Source organism: Balaenoptera physalus (genome assembly GCF_965194825.1).
Source record: "Balaenoptera physalus genome assembly, chromosome: 2".
NCBI classification, from domain to species: Eukaryota; Metazoa; Chordata; class Mammalia; order Artiodactyla; family Balaenopteridae; genus Balaenoptera; species Balaenoptera physalus.
In genome coordinates, this window is record NC_138883.1 from 76,270,326 (window position 1) to 76,290,494 (window position 20,169).

General features: G+C 49.0%; 2 protein-coding genes across 2 annotated transcripts in view; both read left to right on the plus strand.

Annotated features, from left to right (window-relative positions):
- OSGEP (O-sialoglycoprotein endopeptidase) overlaps positions 1 to 1,637 on the plus strand; it is a 2,489-nt gene extending 852 nt beyond the window's left edge. The window contains exons 2-6 of the mRNA XM_082449111.1: positions 500 to 565; positions 678 to 768; positions 1,007 to 1,082; positions 1,186 to 1,284; positions 1,437 to 1,637. Of these exons, the coding sequence (XP_082305237.1) occupies positions 500 to 565; positions 678 to 768; positions 1,007 to 1,082; positions 1,186 to 1,284; positions 1,437 to 1,476 (372 nt within the window). The 3' untranslated portion in view covers positions 1,477 to 1,637. The remainder of the gene's footprint in view (positions 1 to 499; positions 566 to 677; positions 769 to 1,006; positions 1,083 to 1,185; positions 1,285 to 1,436) is intronic.
- A 9,059-nt stretch (positions 1,638 to 10,696) lies between these two features.
- On the plus strand, positions 10,697 to 19,537 carry KLHL33 (kelch like family member 33). Its single transcript, XM_082452376.1, is given in 6 exon segments — positions 10,697 to 10,877; positions 11,138 to 11,299; positions 11,302 to 11,910; positions 15,666 to 16,590; positions 16,706 to 16,873; positions 16,980 to 19,537. Coding segments are annotated over 5 exon segments (2,397 nt in total). The 5' UTR covers positions 10,697 to 10,877; positions 11,138 to 11,157; the 3' UTR covers positions 17,533 to 19,537.
- The last annotated feature ends 632 nt before the right edge of the window (positions 19,538 to 20,169 follow it).

A 20,169-nucleotide genomic window follows, 5' to 3' on the forward strand; every position in this document is an offset into this window, starting at 1 on the left:
CATCTTTTGTGTGCCAGGTGCTGTTCAAGGCAATAGTGATACAAGATGGAGCAAAACAAAAATCCCTGCCTACTTGGAGCTTGCATTTCATGCAGTGGGGGTGGGAGACAGAAAAATAAACAAAAAAAAGGGAGGGGAAATAATAAAATAAAAAGGGTCAGATGGGGACAGGTGCTGTGGGGAAAAATTAACTGGGGTAGGGAATGGAGGGTGCCAGGGTAGACATTCATAATTACGGAGTCTTTTTTTTAAGATAATCACAGTATTTTCTTTCTTTCTTTTCTTTCTTTTTTTTTTTTTTCCCATAATTATTGAATCTTGAAAGAATGCTGCTGGTTTTATAGCTCAGTGCCAGTGAAGGGCAAGGTGTCATATGGGATGTACTGGTAAATTGAATTGTGGTGAAACATGGTGATACTCCAAGTGCACTAATTTTTTGCTCATATGTCATCCCCAAACCACAATTCATTGTTTTATATGTTTTCCCCTTTAACTATAGGATGTAACCCAGCGGATGCTGGCCACGGGCGAGTGTACTCCTGAGGATCTATGTTTCTCCCTGCAGGTAATGGAGTAAAAAGCTGGGACAGAAGGTTGAAGCTGGAGGAGCTTTTATATAGTAGACAGAACTAAGCTGGGATTGTCTCTGATGTTTTCACCTTGTTTGCCCTCCATAGGAAACTGTGTTTGCAATGCTGGTAGAGATCACAGAGAGAGCCATGGCACATTGTGGCTCCCAGGAGGCCCTCATCGTGGGAGGTGTGGGGTGTATGTATCACTGAACTGTGCTTCTCTTTCCTATTTTGGGGCATGTGTATCTTCCTCCTGATACTCTAAATCTCTAAGGGTTTGGGGAAATCACTCATTTTATTTCTTGTCCTATGCTTCCCACTCCTTGCCCCTGGAATCCCTACCTCATTTTCCTAGGTCAGTGCACATGAGGTGTACAGCCAGACTGTGGAGAAATGGCTAAAAGTAAGCTAACTGTACCCCTACCTCTTTGTAGGTAATATGAGGTTACAGGAAATGATGGAGACGATGTGCCAGGAGCGTGGAGCCCAGCTTTTTGCCACAGATGAGAGGTAAAGGCCCTTTCCCTTTCTTTATTTCTTTTTTTTTTTCCCCTCCAATTACTGTGATTTTCCGCCCTTAGATCATGAATTTCATACCTCTTTTCCTTCCCAGATTCTGCATTGACAATGGAGCCATGATAGCCCAGGCTGGCTGGGAGATGTTTCGGGCTGGACACAGGACTCCTCTCAGTGAATCTGGGGTCACACAGAGGTGAGTAGCTCCTTGGAGGAGGCAGACAGGATTAAATGGGAGGTAGGCAAACATGATCAGCAGGGAAGAGGATCCAGCATCGTGAGGGCAGAGCAGAATGGAAGGTGCTAAGGGGTAACTGTCCACCAAGTTCTTGCTATTTTTTTTTACAGGTATCGGACAGATGAAGTAGAAGTGACCTGGAGGGACTAACAAGATTAACAGAATCGGAGTAGATAGCGCCCTAAGTGGAGCCCAAGGGACCCTGGGCCTTAATCTTTATCCTGACGTAAGAATCCTGGCAAGGCTATGGATGCCCCTCTCCTATCATTTGAACCTCAAGATGACTCAGCATTAAAATATTTTTGTTTTTATATGTTGATAATCAACTTGTGTTCAGAAAGGATACACAGTTGGCACTGGATAAATTCTTTTTGATGGGGTGATGGGTAAGGAGGCAGGGGGTCAGAGCAGCACCCTGGCTGACTATGTAGGTCGCCTTGGGAGCTGCTGTTCTGGAGCTAAAATTGAGGGGACTCTCTTAGATATTCTAACCTCTTCTTAGTAATGCTATTATCATTGATACTATTTTAGCATCAGATCTTAAGATAATTGCTTTACATTTATCATCTCATTTAAATTCTTTGAAGTATAGGTACTCAGGATTTCCCTGAAAATAGCCTGAAGCCAGGTGTAATTTCATGCTAATTGATAACTCAAAAGTAAAACCATCCCTCTTCCATACACTTAGGCCTACAGACACTTCCATTGGCAGGCTTGAGGGGGCGGGCCCCAGGTATACACATCCTCTCTGAAATTAACAGCCAGTCGTTAGCAAAAATCCCACGTATGCTCAACCTCTTCTCTGTATGTTCCCTTTTTATAGTCCTGCTCTGAGCCCTGGTTTCTCCTGAGGACGCTGCTTCTTTTAGTAGTGGTGGTGGTTTCTCTCACACCCATTGTACCACTGGGCCTGAAGGCAGTGCACGTGTCCTCATTTTTTCTCATACTATTTTTTTTTTAATATTTATTTATTTGGCTGCGCTGGGTCTTTGTTGTGGCATGCGGGATCTTTAGTTGTGTCATGCGAACTCTTAGTTGCGGCATGTGGGATCTAGTTCCCTGACGAGGGATCAAAGCCCGGTCCCCTGCATTGGGAGCATGGAGTCTTAACCACTGCACCACCAGGGGAGTCCCTTCCTCATACTATTTTTAAGACTATTCTCTCTCATCTCTAACATACCTCAGCTTTGAAACACAAGTCAGTACCTGTCATAAATCTTGGTGATTTAAATATCTATGTAGATAATCTTTCTAACACTCTGATCTCAGTTCTTTGCTCCTCCAGTGATCTTGTCCTCCACCCCCACTTCAGCTACTCATTCCCTTGGTCATATTTTAGACCTACCACTACTCCATATCTCAGTCTCAGACATCCCACCCTGCCACCATTACTTCCTATCTTTCCAGTTTATTCCACATGCCTTCATTTCCCTCCTCCAACTAAATTCCAGTCATGAGCCCTTCGTTACAAATGCCTTACCTCCCTTGCTTCTCTCTGGCTTTTGTCACACTCAGCTCTTCACCAACTTTACTCCTAGATCCACGCAGCTGAAAGGGCTAGGAAAAAACAGTCAGGTTGACTTGTCTTTAAATTCATTACCAGAAAACTTGAGTGAGTCCTTTATGCTACTAGCAATATCCCCTGGTCCTTTTACTTGCCCTCCCTTTTTTTTGGCCATGCTGCATGGCTTGCAGGATTGGAGTCCTAACCACTGGACCGCCAGGGAATTCCCCACTTGCCCTCACTTCTGATCCCTTAAATCTCCAACATCCCTCATTCTCACTTTTACTTTGGTAGAAAATAGAAACAATCAGAAAAGGTTCACAAGCTCCTACCACTACACCTACATACCTTCCAGCATTTATACCTGTAAGCTCTGCTTTCTCTCTTGTTATTGTATACCAGTGATTCTCAACTGGGACTGAGTTTGCTCCCAGAGGACATTTGGTTGATCACAATTGGGAGGTGGTGCTGCTGGGTAGAGGCCAGGGATGCTGCAAAATAGCCCACAGTGCACAGAACAGCCCTCCACAACAGAACTATCTGGGCTGAAATGTCATTGGCGTCAAGGTTGAGAAATGCTGCTCTAAACAAACTGTCCAGGCTCCTGTCCAGCCAGTCCCATCATCTGGCTTTCAAGGACATCTCTCAACAGTTCCCCCTCCTCTTCTGTAGCGTCAGTATTCCCCTTTCTCTCCTGGAGCATCCTGTTGGCACACAAACATGCTATCATTTTTCTTATCTTACAAAGACATAAACCTCTCTTGACCCCATTTCCCCTTCCAGTTGCTTCCAATTTTCCTGCTCAATTTTTTAAAAACATTTTGTTTATTACTAAGTTTTTAAGTTGAAGTATAGTTGACTTACAATATTAGTTTCAGATGTACAGCATAGTGATTTAGTAAGTATTCTTATAGGTTATACTCCACTTAAAGTTATAAAATATTCACTATATTCCCTGTGCTGTACAGTATATCCTTGTAGTTTGTTTATTCTGCTCTATTTTATAGCAGAACATCTTAAAAGAGTCTTTTCCACTTTGTCTCCACCAATTCCCTGTTAAGTCCACTGCACCACGGCTGTTCTCATCGTGGTCACCAAGGACTTGCACAAACCTAAATCTAATGGCATCTTCTGCTTTACCTTGCACAGGCTATCAGCAGCATTTGACACCCCCTCTTTGAAACATTGTCTTTACTTGGCTTTAGGACATATTCTCTGGTTTGCCTCCTAGTTTACCAAGTACTCTTTCTTAGTCTGCTGGTTTCTCCTCATCTCCATAGCACTCTAGAGTTCAGTCCTTGGACTGCTTTTCTGTTTACATACATATCTGGAGTGATTTCATCCAGTGTTACACATTAGAGCCATTTCAATGTGGATGACTCCCCAGTTCTTTAGCTCCAATCAGGACTTCTGTCCTGAATATCTAGCTGCCCTTGGCATCTCGACTTGGATGCTTAATAGGCATCTCAAATTTAACATATACAAAACTGAACTTATTTTCTCCCCAGCTTACTGCTGCAGTCTTTCCTATTTCAGTTAATGACAACTCCATCCTTCTAGTTGTTCATGTTAAAGTGTCTTGGTATTATCTTTGGCACCTCTTTTTCATCTCCTCCAATTCATCAAATCACGTTGACTTTACCTTCAGAATATATCCAGAATCCAATTTGTCACTTCTCTGCTGCCACCCTAGCCCAAGCCAGAATTTTCTGCCTCCAAGATCAGGGGTCCCCAACCCCCGGGCCATGGACTGGTACCAGTCGGTCGGCGGCCTGTTAGGAACCGGGCTGCACAGCAGGAGGTGAGCAGTGGTGGGCGGGCGAGTGAGGGAGCAAAGCTTCACCTGCCACTCCCCGTCGCTCACGTTACCACCTGAACCATCGCTTGCATTACAGCCTGAACCGTCCGCCCCAGTCCGTGGAAAAATTGTCTTCCACGAAACTGGTCCCTGGTGCCAAAAAGGGTGGGACTGCTGTCCAAGATTATTGTAGTAGCTGGTCTACCTGCTTCCACCATTTCCCTCTTACAGTCAATTTTCAACACAGCAGCCAGAGTGAATAGTGTTAACACGGAAGCCAGATGATGTCACTCTTCTCAAAACCCTCTGTGTTTTCCTACCTCAGAATAAAAACCGGAGTCCTTTAAAGGCCTGTGAAAGCTCCAAGACCTGCCCCACCCTTCCTCAAGTAATACTTTGACCTCACTTCCTGCTACTTATCTCCTTGTTCACTCTGCTCCAGCAACATTGGCCTTTTGTTCTTCCTTAAACACTGAAGGTGTGCTGCCCCTCAAGGCCTTTATACTTGTTGCTCCCTCTGCCTGGGAAGCTCTTTCCGGAGGTATAGTCTTTAAGTCTGCTCAACTTTTTTTAGTGAGGGCTTCCTGACAACCCTACTTAAAATTGTACTCCTCTCGAGCTTTCTAGCCCACTCCCGTTTTATTTCTCTTCGTAGCACTTAGCACCTTGTAATCTAATAGTTGTTTTTATTATGTTCATTGTTTATCTCTTCTTGTTGGAATATAAACTCCCTGAGGGGAGGTGTAGCTTGTTTTATTCATTGGCATATCATCTCCCAGTGCTTAAAATAGGGTCTGGCACATAGTGGACATTCAGTTAGTATTTGCTGAATGAATGTATAAGCTGATGAGGAACTAAACCAAAGAAATAATCAAAGGACTATAAGGTAAGACTTGAGCCAAAAGATTTTAAAAATTAGGATTACATGAGCTTGGGAAAAGAGGAAGTTTCTGATTACTTACCAAGTTGAAAGTGATGATAAATACTTTTTTTTTCATTTACAAAGGATAGACACATAAATGGGTTGAAATGCATTAAGGCGTGGAGGTTTAAAGTAAAAACTTTGAGATGGACGATAGAAAATAAATTCTTGTTGAATATATTTGAGAACAGGAATAATCTCTTTTTCTAGGCTTGGGGAGTTTTCAAGTATGTTACTACACATTAGCCTCAGGTATTTATTTGTAAGTTTTTATTAATATCATGAGGTGGAATGGATTGTGGAGGAAGGACCTTCTTTGGCACTGCAGCCGCAGTTCGTATTGCGTAGTCAGGGAGTTCTCTCCCTAGGAAGCTTTGGGCTGTTGTAAAATCCTTGTGTGTCCAAAGCTTTGGGCTACCCAAGGGTAGACTCAAAAAAGTTTGTGGAGCCAGGAGATTAAAATCTTGGCTCCTTGAGTCCTAAATTATGGACTCCTCTTCCTAGCTGTCTTTCCTCCTGAGTCTCACTAACAGTATAGGGTGAGTGTGTACTGCTGATTTCCACAAGTGAAGGCAATGGGGGATGTCAGGCCCCTGGACAGCATCTCCAGGCAGGTCATGTGTAGGGCCCCAGGGCAGGCTGACTGAGGGATCACAGGTAGGCTCCTGTTATGTAAGAAATGGAACCTGTTCCTCAGCTTCTCTAGCCATTGGACTAGTCCTACCCCTGAGCTCTGTGCCCCTGCAGTTTGAAATCTTCCCAGATTCATGACTGTGAGGGCAGCCATAGGACTTCATGAAGGCATGAATATTGCCATAGGACTTTATGAAGGCACATGTGCCACTCTGACTGCATGATTAGGAAAAGTGAGCAGAGACAAGGTGCGCGCCATTGTCAGTTTGTACTCTGGGACAACTGCCCCCACTTTAATGGCCCTGTTCCTGTATATCTACCTGCTTTTGGTTTGTCTTCAGGTCCTGCTCAGGGATGTAGCCTGAAGGAGCAGGAGTGTTGAGAGAGGTAGATGCCAAGTTCTCCTTTGGTGGTGGCTTCTGCACCTGTTGTAAGACCACCAAGTCTTCAAAAGCCTTTTGGCTACAGAGAGAGGAAACCCCAGATACAGAAGGGAACAGAAAGTATGTCATCCTCTGAAATTTGTCCTTGGGGATTTAGGGATAATAGGGCTTCTTCACTCTTTAGTTTTTCTGTTTTGCTGCCCAGCTGGCATTTCTTTCAAACTGGTAACCATAAAGCTGATCGGATGTAGGTAGAGATTAGCCACTGTTACCCCACAGCCAGTACCCCCTACCACAGAAACTCCTCTTCCATCAGATTTCGGCTCCTCCTGCATGAATCCACTTAAGTCATTACTGTTTTTTGAGCATCTACTCTATGCCGGGCAGTGGGCTAGGTAAGATTTATCTCTCTAATCTTCCCCTCTGGTTCACTCACCTGGTAGTAATCAGAGAGCCCATAGAGGCAAGACCCTGGCTCTCAACATCCGCCGAAATACCAGCCATACTGGCACTCTGACCCTAGGCAGCTCCCACTCTGCACACCCATGTCGGTCCTATTTCCTAAAACATCTCAAATCGTACAGGAGCCTGGAAGTGAGATTTAGGACACACACTCCTTCATGGGAAGAGAACCCCAACCCAAAGCAGTAGGACTGTCTAGGTACCACCAGTGCCAAAGCAGGTGATGGAAGTGTGTGTGCATGGGGTTGGGGGGACGACCAAATTTGATAATCAAAGAGCACCATACAATTCATTAATGAAACGGGGGATGGAGAGAACCGGTGAAGGAGGGGATGGGGGCCTACCTGCATATAAACTACTTTTAATATAATTGATGAATACCTCTGGCTCATTTCATCACCTAGCCCCTCAGAGAAGCAGAAACCAGGCTTCCAGGTCATTCTGCACTGAAGGCAGGAGTGGAGGCCCTTACCAATTGTGGCAGAGATGCCCAGGTAGGAAAGTATGGTCCACGTGATGGCAAGGATGGTTCCTTTGGGGACAGCTGTAGCAGGGTCCTGGGAACAAAAGTTGAACCATCAGTGGAGAGAGAAGAGGGGTGATAGTGTGCTCCAAGCCTGGACATCCTTGTCGCCTTGAGGTCCCTAGAGATACTGGTCCTGGTGAGTACCCCAGTGACTGAGGAGAAGAAGATGGAAAACATACCAAGGAAACTGCCCTCTGGACCATGCCCACCACTGCGGGACAATGTTGTGAAAGAAAATGCTTTCTATATAAAGGAACAGAGAGAAAAGATGAGGTTTCGAGGAGCACCTCCTGGCTTCCTTTGTTCAGCCCAAATTATTACCCCTCTGCCCAGTTTAGTGTCAGTGACTTAGGTCAGGCTGGGAAGCATAAGGGATTTTTGGCCCAGGGACTTACAGGACTCTGAGTGGTCTGATGGCCAACTTGTGAATGACATACAGAATCAGAAGTTGAGGGTTCTTTTCTGAGGAGGACACATTTCTCAGTCAGTTTCCCACTGCCTCACCTTGGTACCCAAAGAAGCCAGTGGCTTGTTGGCTGGGGTTTATGGGGAGGAAGTCCCCAGCAGGTAGTTGATAAGAGAAAGGAAGATCAGGAAGAAGATAATCTGGGCCTGTAATACCATGGGTGACACCACCCCCCTCCATAGAGAGAGGGAGAAAGAGGGAGGGAAGAAGAGACAGAGAGGTGAGTGGAAGGGAAGGAGTAGTTCCTCCTCCTCCTCCTCACTTTCCGTGTCTCATCTTCACTCTTCTCTCCAATCCTCTCGTTGTGTTTCCTACCAACCTCCTCCCATAAAGGAATGTGGCTAAATGGGTGTCTTTCCTTCTTGCCTCAAACTACAAAGCATCCCTTCCCATGCCAGAGGGGTGAATATCAAGATTGTAAATACTGGGAGCAAGAACCAGGGCGTTTCTCATCTGGTAGTCATGTCCAGTGCTCATCCCAACAGATCCTCAGAAGGCGTCCTCCTTACTTTCCCCCTCAAAAACTGGCATGTGGAGTCTCTCCCAGCAAAACCGGCTAGTTTCAGGTCCGGGTCCCTGGAAATCTGCTCTGTCAACTACGCGCACACACAATCCCACATCTCCCCACATTCCGCCCCTTCCTGATCTGTCCAGCTCTCACCGCCATCCCCTTAGTCTTTTCACCCCCAACTCAATTCCCCCTCACCTGCCTTGGACTTCCACTCCACGCCTGCCAGTGCCAATGCCCACAAGGATAGTCAGGTCACCAGGCCCACCACCGGAAACTCATTTTCAGGATCCATGTTTGGTAGCTGCACCCCATGCTCCTGGAAGGGCAGAACACAGAGGTAGGGGGTCACAGAGATTTTTAATTGGTCCATCTGATTCTTAAAATGACTTGCCCAGGCTGGAGCCACGAAAATGCACGCTGGGTGGTCAGCTGACTTGAGAAAAGGATGCATGAAGGAAGGGAATGGGCATTACCCAGAACAGGTCCAAAAGGGTCTCTGTGAAGCCCACTGTATGCACAGCCACAGCTACTGCACAGGAGAAAGCAAATATTCCAATGGAACTGCCAAGCTCCAGACCCAGGCTGTGCAAGACAAGGAAGTAGGTACCACCTGAGAGGAGAGGAAAGAAGAGTCAATCGGTCTCACCAACTCCCAACAGGACCGGGGGCCCTAAGAGGTCATGGAGTCACAACAGACTCACCAGCCTTGACTTTGCCATTGGCGGAGATGGCTGAGATAGGCTGGTGATAGTAGTGACTGAAGCCGAGAGCAAGGTAACGAGCTATCTGAGCCCTGGAGTGGGATGGGAATGGGGCTCCTTTGATTCACTGAGGCCGAGTCCCAAATCCCTTCCTACTGTCTAGCAGAGTGCTGAGCCCACACCTGTGCCGGCCTGAGCAGTGATCCAAGGCAGCTGCAGGTAGAGGATGATGCCCCTGATCATCAGGGAGGGAGGAGTCAAGGTCACCCTCAGCCCTTTCCTCTCACCCTCAGAGGGACCCTTGAGACTGTCCTCTGGAGCGAAGTTCGCTTTCCCTGCTTCCATCCCGAACCTTTGGGAACCCTGAGCACCAATCCGTTACCATGACTCCCATGACCCAGATAAAGCGCCATGGGGCCTTGCCAGGCCTGGCCCCCGAATTCTCCACATCATCTTTTGGGGAGTGTGGCTCCACATGGGGCTCCTGAGCAGAAGTGGAAGTGATACTGTCCCCTGGCTGAGATGCCAAGACCCTGCCCCAGTCAGGAGGCCAGCAACAAGAAGGATGGCTAACAGACCTGGAGGTGCTATGGGGGGAGGTCAGTCATAACGCATTTAATGGAGGGTGGATGATTGCACAGAAGAGCAGGTTTCATCCAAGCTTCAGGGATTCGCTGTGGAGTATGGGCCTCGCCACGGTGGAGCCGAGCAGAGCCTCCAGAGACAGACACGTGGCTGTGGTGGAGCCACAGGGTTGGCAGAGAACTCAGATCAGGGTCCAGTGTCCTTGTCCTTGTTGGCAGAGGGAGGGCAGAGGCTGACCTGGGGTTTGTCTCTGCCAGATAGCGGTTCCTCCTCTTCCTGGTGGGGGCCCAAGGTGTTGGCCACCTTGTCTTGCAAAGGGGAGACCATAAGAGGATCCACGCAGAGGCTGGTCACTATCGCCCATTTCACAAGCCAGGACAACCACGGGCTGCCTCTCTGTTGACCCATTTGGAGGAGTGCAGCCCGAGGGTTGGGTTTGGCTCTCTCACCACCAACTCCACGTTGGCACAGGGAGGAAACCCCTCGCTAAGGGTGGGTCACCCACGGTCGGTAGCCCTGACCCATGCCCCTTCACCTCCCACACCCCTGTGCCCTTGTTGGACCAGATGGATGGGTTTTATTTGAGTTTCACGTCAGGATTGTTCGCTCCAGGGTCCCAGCTTTATCATGCACAGAAAAATCAAAGGCCAGGACTGACCCCAAACACACGCTTCACTCTTTCTCCCCACTTTCCTGTTGGTGTGCAGAGTCCAGACTTTCTTCACGCACCCCCTCCAGCCCAGTCCAGTGAAGGAAGCCTGTCTGGCCTGGCTCACTCCACCAGATCCCTGCATCCTACTTGGCTTCCGAATTTGCCTCGCTCAGCACCAGGGCATGGCCTACAAGTGGAAGGGGGGAGGAGGTCATCTCAGGTCAGGCCCAAGGGATTGGGTGTCAGAGTTTGGGCACCTGGAGACCAGCCCCCAGCCTCCCAGCACTGGCTATAATTATCTGGGTTCGGTCAGGGACAGGGCCCCGGGCGCGCGTTCCCTCTGCCACACTGTCAGGAGTAGAGCAGGCTCAAGTGAGAGGGCAAGCGGAACACTGGTGTCTTAGGAGGGTGACTACTGGCATGGGGGCAAGACGGGCAGGGTACAGTTCCAGGTACTGGATTTTTACACATAGATCTTGCGTGCTTTGCTGCACCTGGGGAACCTCCGAGTCACGCGGTGTAGCCTACATGCTCGAGCCCTGGGATGGGGGGAGGGGATTGAAGTAGGAAGAGGGACTGACATGTCGCCGGACTGGAGGCAGGGCTTCCTCTGGCCTCTGTGGGTCCAGCTCTTTCCCCTTTCTTCTCTTTCCTCTGCTTACCTGCAGCAATCCAGTGAGCTTGGGCCATGAGCGTCTCGGACTCGGCACATCGTCCCTCAGACCTTGAACAAGTCTCTCTTCCGGTCCAGAAGGACGGCCTTGGGCTCCCTTTGCCCACCAGGAGAACCCCCTCCTGGCCTCCGTCCCCGGACGAGGATCCTGGTTTGCCCCCTTTCCTCTGGAAGAGCCTGGCCCCAGGCCCATGGCCCCGGGGAGCCTTCCCTCTCCAGCCTTGTCCCTAGAGAAAGAGGAGGAGGAAGAGGATGAAGACGGAGAAGACGCAGAGGAGCCCGAGGAGCTGCGCAGCGAGGAGCATCCCAGCCAGTTTTTCGCGGAGGCACAGCGGCTGCGAGAGCAGAGGTTGTTGCTGGATGAAGACGTGTCAGTCGGGGGGCGAGTATACGGGGTGCATCGGGTGATCTTGGCCGCAGTCAGCAGCCTCTTCAGAGGCAGGCTGCTGGGCAGCAGAGGTCTGCAACGCCCCCTCAGCCTGGATGTAACCCCTGGGGCCTGGGAAGCCATGCTGACCTTTGCCTATGAGGGGGTGCTGGGACCCGCCCCACGGGGGGATGTGCTGGTCGCGGCTGAAGCCCTGGGAGCACCCCGGGTGAAGGCTGCGGCCCAGTGGGGACGCGAGGGCGCTGGAAGCACCCGGGAAGATGAAAAGCAGCCCAGCCAGGCAGAGGAACTGAGAGAGAACCTGCGCACCATGGAGCTCCTGTACCAAGAAGGCATCGGGTGTGACCTGGAGCTGGAGGCAGGCGGCTGCCGGCTGCGGGGTGAGGGTCTGTGGGGCATTACATTAATGCAGGCGCATATGCCACCTGGAATGGTGTGTGCAAGCAGCGGGTGGTTCGGTCCCTACCATAGTGGTTTTGATCCCTGCTGCAGTCAGAATTTCCCCGGGGTGACCTTTGGCACCTCTCCTGACCCACTGAGAATGGGGCATGCGCAGTTGAGTTGTTTTCTTAAGAGCACTGACAGATTTATGCTGTGGCTTTTCCTGTGCCCAGAAACAAGAAATTTACAGTCAGCTGGCTGGAGCTAAGGGTATATAGTCCACGCCAGTAGAACAAGCAGGAGGTGATGGACTCAAACAAAGATTAACCAAGGGCCCTTCTTGGCATCTTCTAGTTAGGACACAGGAAAAGCCTGAGGAACACAGTGGAAAAATTCAGTGTGTCCTCTCCCCTAAGTGAGCTTGACACCATGGCAGACGTGGACCCTACAGCTAGTGAGCAAGGTCTGGTACTGTTTGGCCAGAATCTTAAGGCTACCAGTTCATGGCACTTTGAAGTTAACTCTGCTCATCACCAGGAAAGCTGAAGAGGGTTGAATAAGTTGAGATTTATTCAGATTCTACTAACATTTAGTGAGGTACTGGGTACCAGGAATTTCTTTTACACATGCCATCTCTTTTCATCTCACTGAAAACCAGTGAGTTAGATATCATTATCCCTGGGTGCAGATAAAGAATATTAAATTCAGAGATGTTAACAGGTGAAAACCAGGATACAGGCCCACATCCACTAACCCAGTCTGCTCTCACTAGGCCATGCATTGCCTCCTATGCAGTCAAGTCAAAGACACATAGCACCTGGCAAATGGAGCCAGAGTGCAGACACATAAAAGTTTAACACTAAAAGGGATTCGTTTAGATATTATCTAGTTCAGCTCTTACACTTTATTGCTAAGGAAATCAGTCTTTAAGACAAGTCCAAAGTCACATAGCTACTGCTCATTGGAGGAATGACTGGGACCCAAAGTGCTTCTGGGACTCCCCAAAGGAAAAGGATCCTATCTTAGTCGGCTTGGGCTGCTATAACAAAAATGCCATAGACTGGGTGGTTTAACAATAGAAATTTATTTCTCATGGCTCTGGAGGCTGCATCAGGGTGTCAGCAAGGTCAGGTTCTGGTTAGGGCCCTCTTTCTGGTTTGTAGATGGCCACCTTCTCACTGTATCTTCACATGGCAGAGAGAGAGGGAGATCATCTCTCTCATGTCTCCTCTTATAAGGGCACTAATCCCATTCATGAGGGTTTCTACTCTCATACATAATTACCTCCCAAAGGCCCCAGCTACAGATACTATCACGTTGGAGATCAGGGCTTCAACATATGAATTTGGTGGGGGCGGGGAACACAAACATTCAGTCCATAACAGACTTCTAAAGTGTATGTTATCATTTCCAATAGCACTAGATGGAGGGGGAATTTAAAATTTCATAGTTATAAAATTCTCACTAGGGTTTGGAATTTAAACATCCTTGTATTCAATATCACTGCTTTCACTTCCTTTAAGAAACATTCCAACTTAGTGGTGGGAACCTGTCACTTAAAATTCTAAGGAATAATGATGAGTGAGAAGGGGCACAAAATACAAGTGGCTGTGAATCCTTTGTCATTGGCTCTGAGCTATAGGCTGATTGATGGTATGGAAGATGAGATGGCTTACCTGCTTTACGGAATGCAGATTTTCTCAGGCAATATGTACGTGAAAGCTGTCACTAATGTTTACTGCTTGGGAAGCACCAACCTACTACCTACTGCTCAAAAAGACAGTGGAAAGCCACGCCAATATCACCTGCCCTTTGAGAGAGGTGAACATGCTGCAACTGATCAAAGCAGCCTGAGGTTCATAAGCCTCACTGGGAGCTTGGGTCTGTGTGACCTGCCTGAGAGGACTTCTAGCAGCATTTCCCCTCTTTTTCTTTTTTAAAATTAATTAATTAATTAATTAATTAATGTTTGGCTGTGTTGGGTCTTCGTTGCTGTGCGCAGGCTTTCTCTAGTTGCAGCGGGTGGGGCTACTCTTTGTTGCGGTACACGGGCTTTTCATTGCGGTGGCTTCTCGTGTTGTGAAGCACGGGCTCTAGGTGCACGGGCTTCAGTAGTTGTGGCACGTGGGCTCAGTAGTTGTGGCACACGGGCTTAGCTGCTCCGTGGCATGTGGGCTTAGCTGCTCCATGGCATGTGGGATCTTCCTGGACCAGGCATCGAACCCGTGTCTCCTGCGTTGGCAGGCAGATTCTTAACTACTGTGCCACCAGGGAAGTCCTCCCCTCTTTTCTGTTATGAAGCATTTTCAAACATAGCAAAGAAAAGAGAATATTAAGATGAACACTCAAACACCCATCACCCAGACTTAACAATTAACATTTTACTATATTTCTTTCATTTCTTTCTTTATTTTTTGCTGAAGTTTAAAGTAAATCTCAGACATTTCACTCACAAATACTTGGGTATGTGTCTCTCTAAAAGAGGATATTTTCTCATGTAACCACAATTTCTTTATCATATCTAACAAAATTAACAATTATTTCTTAATATCACCTAGTCCACATTGAAATTTTCCCACATGTCCGAAAAAGTGTCTTTTAGAGCTGCTCTGTTCAACCCAGGAGCCAATCAAGGTTTGCACTGAACTCAGATATATGTCTCTTAAGCTTCCTTTACTCTCGTACAGTCCTCTCTCCCTTTTTTTATGACTTATTGAAGAAACAAGATTAGTTGTCCTATAGAATGCTCCATGTTCTAGATTTGTAAGCATTTTCCCTCATGGTTTTGTTTAACTCATTCTTTTAGCCTCTCAGTTTCCTATAAACTTGAATTTAGATCTGAAGGTTTGATTAGATTTCAGTTAAATATTTTGGTCAGGATACTCCATACTTGATGCCAACTGCCTCAAATTGAGTTACATTAGGGAGCATATAAGGTCTAGTTATTTAATAGCATTTTTGAATGGGACATTTTCAGAGTCACAAGGGCCATGCAGATAAGCAGGGAACTGATACACAAGTATGCTCATTGCAGCCTGACATCAGTTACAGTGATCTGCCCAGACAGCCACTGCATGGAGATAGAAAATAAATCACTCCCTTTCACTCAGTTTCCATATCTTAAAAGGAGCAATTGAAGTAGGTGATTTTGAAGGTTTCCAGTTTACAAGCAGTAAATCTTGGGTAAGAGAAGATGGCAGTTAGATGAGTGTGGGTCACAGCCATTGCTGAGGGTTGTACCACTTTCTGAGTAAAATCTGACTAGCAAGAATGGCTGATGTCAGTGGCTCTTATAATTGTAGAGGAAAGAACTTTATTCTGTGTACAATATAGAAAGACCTATATAAGTTGCACATTGGTCTTTGCAGTTTATTTTGTACCCCCTCTTAGCAAATGTTCTCTGTAGCATCTTCACTTGACTGATCAAGACCCTTTCTCTAATTGGCCTGCATCAAAAAGACTAAAGCAATGTTTTTCAAAGTGTCTTCAGGCCACTAACATGAGAATCATGCAGGGTGCTTGAATATGTTAAAACACAAATTCCTAGGGTCTCCGTCTAGAGCTACTGAATCAGAATCTCTGGAGGTGGGTCCGTGAAACCTTCACGTAACAAGCACTCCACGTGGTTCTGGTGCATATACCGTGGTTTGGCCTGTGGTCTTGGGTGGTTGGCCCAAAGTTGGGGCTGTGAAGTCAGAAGAGTGCCTCGCAGTTTGCAACACTCTGAGTCCCCCTCTGCTTCTCCCTCTTGCAGTGCACCGAGCAGCCCTCGCCTGTGGCAGTGAGTTCTTTGGGGCCATGCTCCTGAGTGGGATGAGGGAATCCCAGGGCACAGAGGTGTCTCTGCATACCATCTCTGCCCAGGACCTGCAACTCCTTGTCTCCTTTGCCTACTCTGGGGTTGTGCGGGCAAGGTGGCCAGGACTGCTGAGAGCCGCCCAGGCTGCTCTGCGGTACCAGAGCTCTTCCTGCCTGGCTCTGTGCCAGAGAGCCTTGGCACAAGGCCTCAACCCTGCCCGTTGCCTGGCCCTGATCCCCATGGCTGAAGCCCCTGGGCTGGAGAGTCTCTGGAGCAAAGCCCGTCACTACCTCCTCACTCACCTGCCTGCTGTGGCTTTGTGCTCCACTTTCCCGTCTTTACCGCTCGCCTGCCTGGCTGAGCTCCTGGACAGCGACGAGCTACACTTGCTGGAGGAGTTCGAGGCCTTTGCGGCTGCACGGCGTTGGCTAGCTGCCAACCCTGACACCCAGGAGTCAGAGGCCAAGGCCCTGCTTCGATGCGTCCGCTTTGGCCGTATGTCCACCAGGGAGCTGCGGAGGGTACGGGCCGCCGGGCTGCCTCCACCCTTGAGCCCGGACTTGCTGCGTCAGCTGATGGTGGAGGCTGAGGTTCCAGGACAAGAGAGGCGGAGGGAGCCTGACCAGGCACTAGTAGTGATTGGCGGGGACGGGCTCAGATCAGACATGGCCATGAGACAGCCGTCCCGAGGAGTGTGGTGGGCCCGGGCCTTTCGCTGTGGCGTAGGACTGGTGCGAACCGTGGAGTGGGGACAGCTGCCTGCCCTGCCTGCCCCCGGGCGCTTTCGGCACGGGGCTGCGAGCCTAGCCGGAAGTGAGCTCTACGTGTGTGGCGGACAGGATTTCTACGGCCACTCTAACACCCTGGCTTCGACTCTCAGGTATGGGCCCCTGAGAGCGGCCGGTCCCAAGGCGGGCAGCTGCGGGAGGTTGGCAGCTCAGCCAACCGCAGACTCCCAGGGTCACTCTTCCCATCTCTTGTCCCACTGTGTCCAGGTGGGACCCCAGTCAAGGGGACTGGGAGGAGATGGCACCTTTGTGCCAGGCTCGGAGCTTTTTCCCCCTGGTGGCGCTGGATGGACTGCTTTATGCCCTGGGTGGACGAGACAGTGGTGCGGCCCTCAGCTCTGTGGAGACTTATAGCCCCAAGCTCAATATGTGGAGGTGAGCAGGGAAGGGGGTGTTTCAGGCATCAGGGAGAGGCTAGGAGTCTTGGAAGAGGAGAACTGAAGTTGACTGTTGCCTGATCACCTGCCCTGTTCTCCCACAGGCCGGCACCTGCGCTTCCAGCACCACGCTTTGCCCACGCAGCTGCTGTATTGGAGGGCCAGCTGTACATGAGCGGCGGCTGCAGCGGGACTGGCCAGTACCTGGCCTCGTTGCTGCACTATGACCCCAGACTTGAGAAGCCGGGGACACTTCTGAGCCCTATGGGGGTACCTCGGGCTGGCCACGTCATGGCTGCTCTGGGTGGGCGGCTGTATGTAGCGGGTGGGCTAGGTGAGACTGGGGACCTGCTGAGCTTTGAGGCCTATGAACCAAGGACTGATAGCTGGACTCACCTGACCCCCCTGCCCTCGCCCCATGTCGGGGCTGCAGGCGCTGTGCTGCAGGGGGAGCTACTGGTGCTGGGGGGCTACAGCCACCGTACTTACGCCCCCTCCCACCTTATCCACGCCTTCTGTCCCGGCCTGGGCCGATGGTTGTGCCTGGGAACTCTGCCGAGGCCTCGGGCTGAGATGCCCGCCTGCATCCTGACACAGCCCACCGTGCAGCAAATAGCTTTGGTTCCCACAGGACACAAAACTAAACCTGGCAGGTGAAGGGGCAGCGGCGGTGGATGGCGTGAGGAAGGGATAAGAAACATTTTGAGAGGATAGAAATGATGGGGGCAGGGATAAAGAGAAGGCTTTATTCATGATCGTATTTCATTCTAGCACAGTGCTTTACAACTCACACAGCGCTTTTGTATATATGATCTGCACTGAGGAAAAGGTGGTTCTGGAATCCCTAGGGGAAGAGCGTTGGGGAAGGAGAGGCAGCTGAATACCTAGGTAAGGAGAGGAGACCCAGGGGCAACTGTACAAGGTTTAGATTCTTGGTGGGGAAAGTGCATCTGGCTGGGCAGACAGGAAGCGTCAATAGCCAAGGTGTAGGGGCCATGTGAGGTCAGTTGGGAAAATGATATTCTGATCAGTGGATGAAGGAGAAAAACGTGGAGAGGCCATCCGTGAAAGAGTTGAGGAGTGTGGGGGAAGGACTGCGATTGCTGCTTCTCTTTACTCTCCAATCCCTGGGAAACCCAGACCCTCTTGACAATGTTCTTTCTCAGGTAAACTTGTAGACCCAGTCTAGCGTTTCCTCAGCCATACACCACAGGCTGCCCCTAAGAGCCTCTTGGTTTTCAATCTGAGGAGGACGCTCCTGTCTGGACCCGGCACAGCACAGGGGACGGAGATGCCAGGGCGACGAGGTGGGAGTGCTGCAGGCGGGGAAGACGAGGAGGGGAAGGAGGGAGGTGCCCATGGCGGCAAAGGGATGAAACAGGATTTGAGGGCATGGGGTGGGAGAAGTCAGGAGCCTGGCTGGCTTCTTTCCTTCCCTTTGGGGTGAATCGAGGGATCAGCAGAGAAAACAGTACAGTGTGGTGTGAGGTGCTAAGTTGTGAGAGGAAGTGGCAGAGAGAAGAGTGAGAGGCAGAGGAGGCCCAGAAAAGTGGTTTCTTCCTCTGTCCCTTTCTTCCAGAGTTTTTGGAATCCACTTCCCTTTTTCTTGGCCAGGGAAAGTTGAGTCAGATGTTTCCTCTCTCTCTTCCTCCACCCTGCTTTTCCTTCCCTTTTTTTGCTCTCTTCTATCTTTTATCCTTTCTCCCTCACAGTTATTAATTATCTACCGTGTGCCGGGTACGATGTGAGGCACTAAGCATCCCAAGGTCAGGGAGCTTCCGACCAGCACACAGATTTGTAAGCAAATACAAGTTTTACAGTGGACTTAGAGGTATGGACACTTGCCTCATACCTCTCATGAGAGCTGCGTACCTCACATGCCTCGTAGTTGAAGGTATGAGAGCCCAGAGGATGGAGGAGGGAACTCTGTCCAGGGAAGACCTCTGTTAGGAAGGCATCATCAGATGGGTGTAGATTGAACTGGATCTTGAAGGCTTCCTGGAAACTCACCAGTCAGAGAAGGAGGGAGGCATTCCAGTCAGAGGAAAGAAGCAAATGGGGCATGTGGTGCCCTGTGTCTCCAGAGCAAAGGGGAAGTCAGTATTCCAGGGATTCTTCACAGAATTCTCCTGCTGTTCCAGCCTACTCTCTTCCCTGGAGCCTTCCTGAAGACAGTGGCTTTCACCTAATTGTATGTTCTCTTCCTCCACAACTCCCCTACGTCTTTCCTGTCTGGTATTTCCACTTCTGACCCCTGAGCAGCTTAAGGCAAAGAAGGGTCAGTTCTTTGTACAGGTCAATTTTCTCTTACCCTTGCTTATGTAGATTCTCATGCTGCTAAGGGTGAGATGAGGGAGCCTCCCTCGCATCTTTCTTCATCCTGGCCAGGAGAGACTTGACATGTTTTTGTTTATTGTTTTGAGATTTCATTATTTTATTAAGGTTTTTTTCTATATCTCTGTTTAGGAACATAGTTGAAAATGAGGAGGGGTAAGTAGGCTATATAAGAGAACAGAGAAGAAAGATTGAAGAAGACAGGGAAGAAGGAAATCAGAAGCACTGAGAAACTACAAGGATTGAGTCTTTAGGGTGAACTTCTGTGAACACGCTCTGTGATTTGTATGCAAAGACAGGCTTAAATAAAGGTTTCACCATGACTGAATCATTCTTGTCTGAGTTTCTCTATTGTAAAAAACATTCACTATCCCTTGTAATTTGGTTTCTGTCTCCACCACACTACTGAAACCATCCTCCTTCGTTGTCACCATGACCTACTTCTCACCAAATCAAACAATCTAAGGCTGTCCTCATTTTCCTTCATCTTTCTGCAGGAATTGGCTGGCTTGAAAACTGGCTTTTACCCTAAAAATTTCTCCTTCCCTGGCTCCAGAGATAGCACACTCTCCTACTCTTCTTACTTCTCCAATCCAAAGAGGTGGCAGAAAGTCAAATCATAGTGTCCAAGAGGGTGTGGTGCCATCCCAGGCAGAGCTGACAGCCAAGGGTCCAAAATTATGTAGATGGGGGTAGTTAGCTGCAGAAGGCCCTAGCTTTCATTACTTAGTTTTTTTGTTTGTTTTTTGTTTTTCAGCTGCACCCCACGGCATGCGAAACCCGTGCCCCCTGCAGGGGAAGCACGGAGTCTTCACCACTGGACCACGAGGGAAGTCCATTTTTGAAATTGTGGTTAGAATGAGAAGACAGGAGGAGGTTTCTGATGTGAAGCAGGACACTGGTCTTGCTCTTGGACCACTCTTCAGTGAGAGGGGCCTGATACAGGCAAGGCAATGAGCT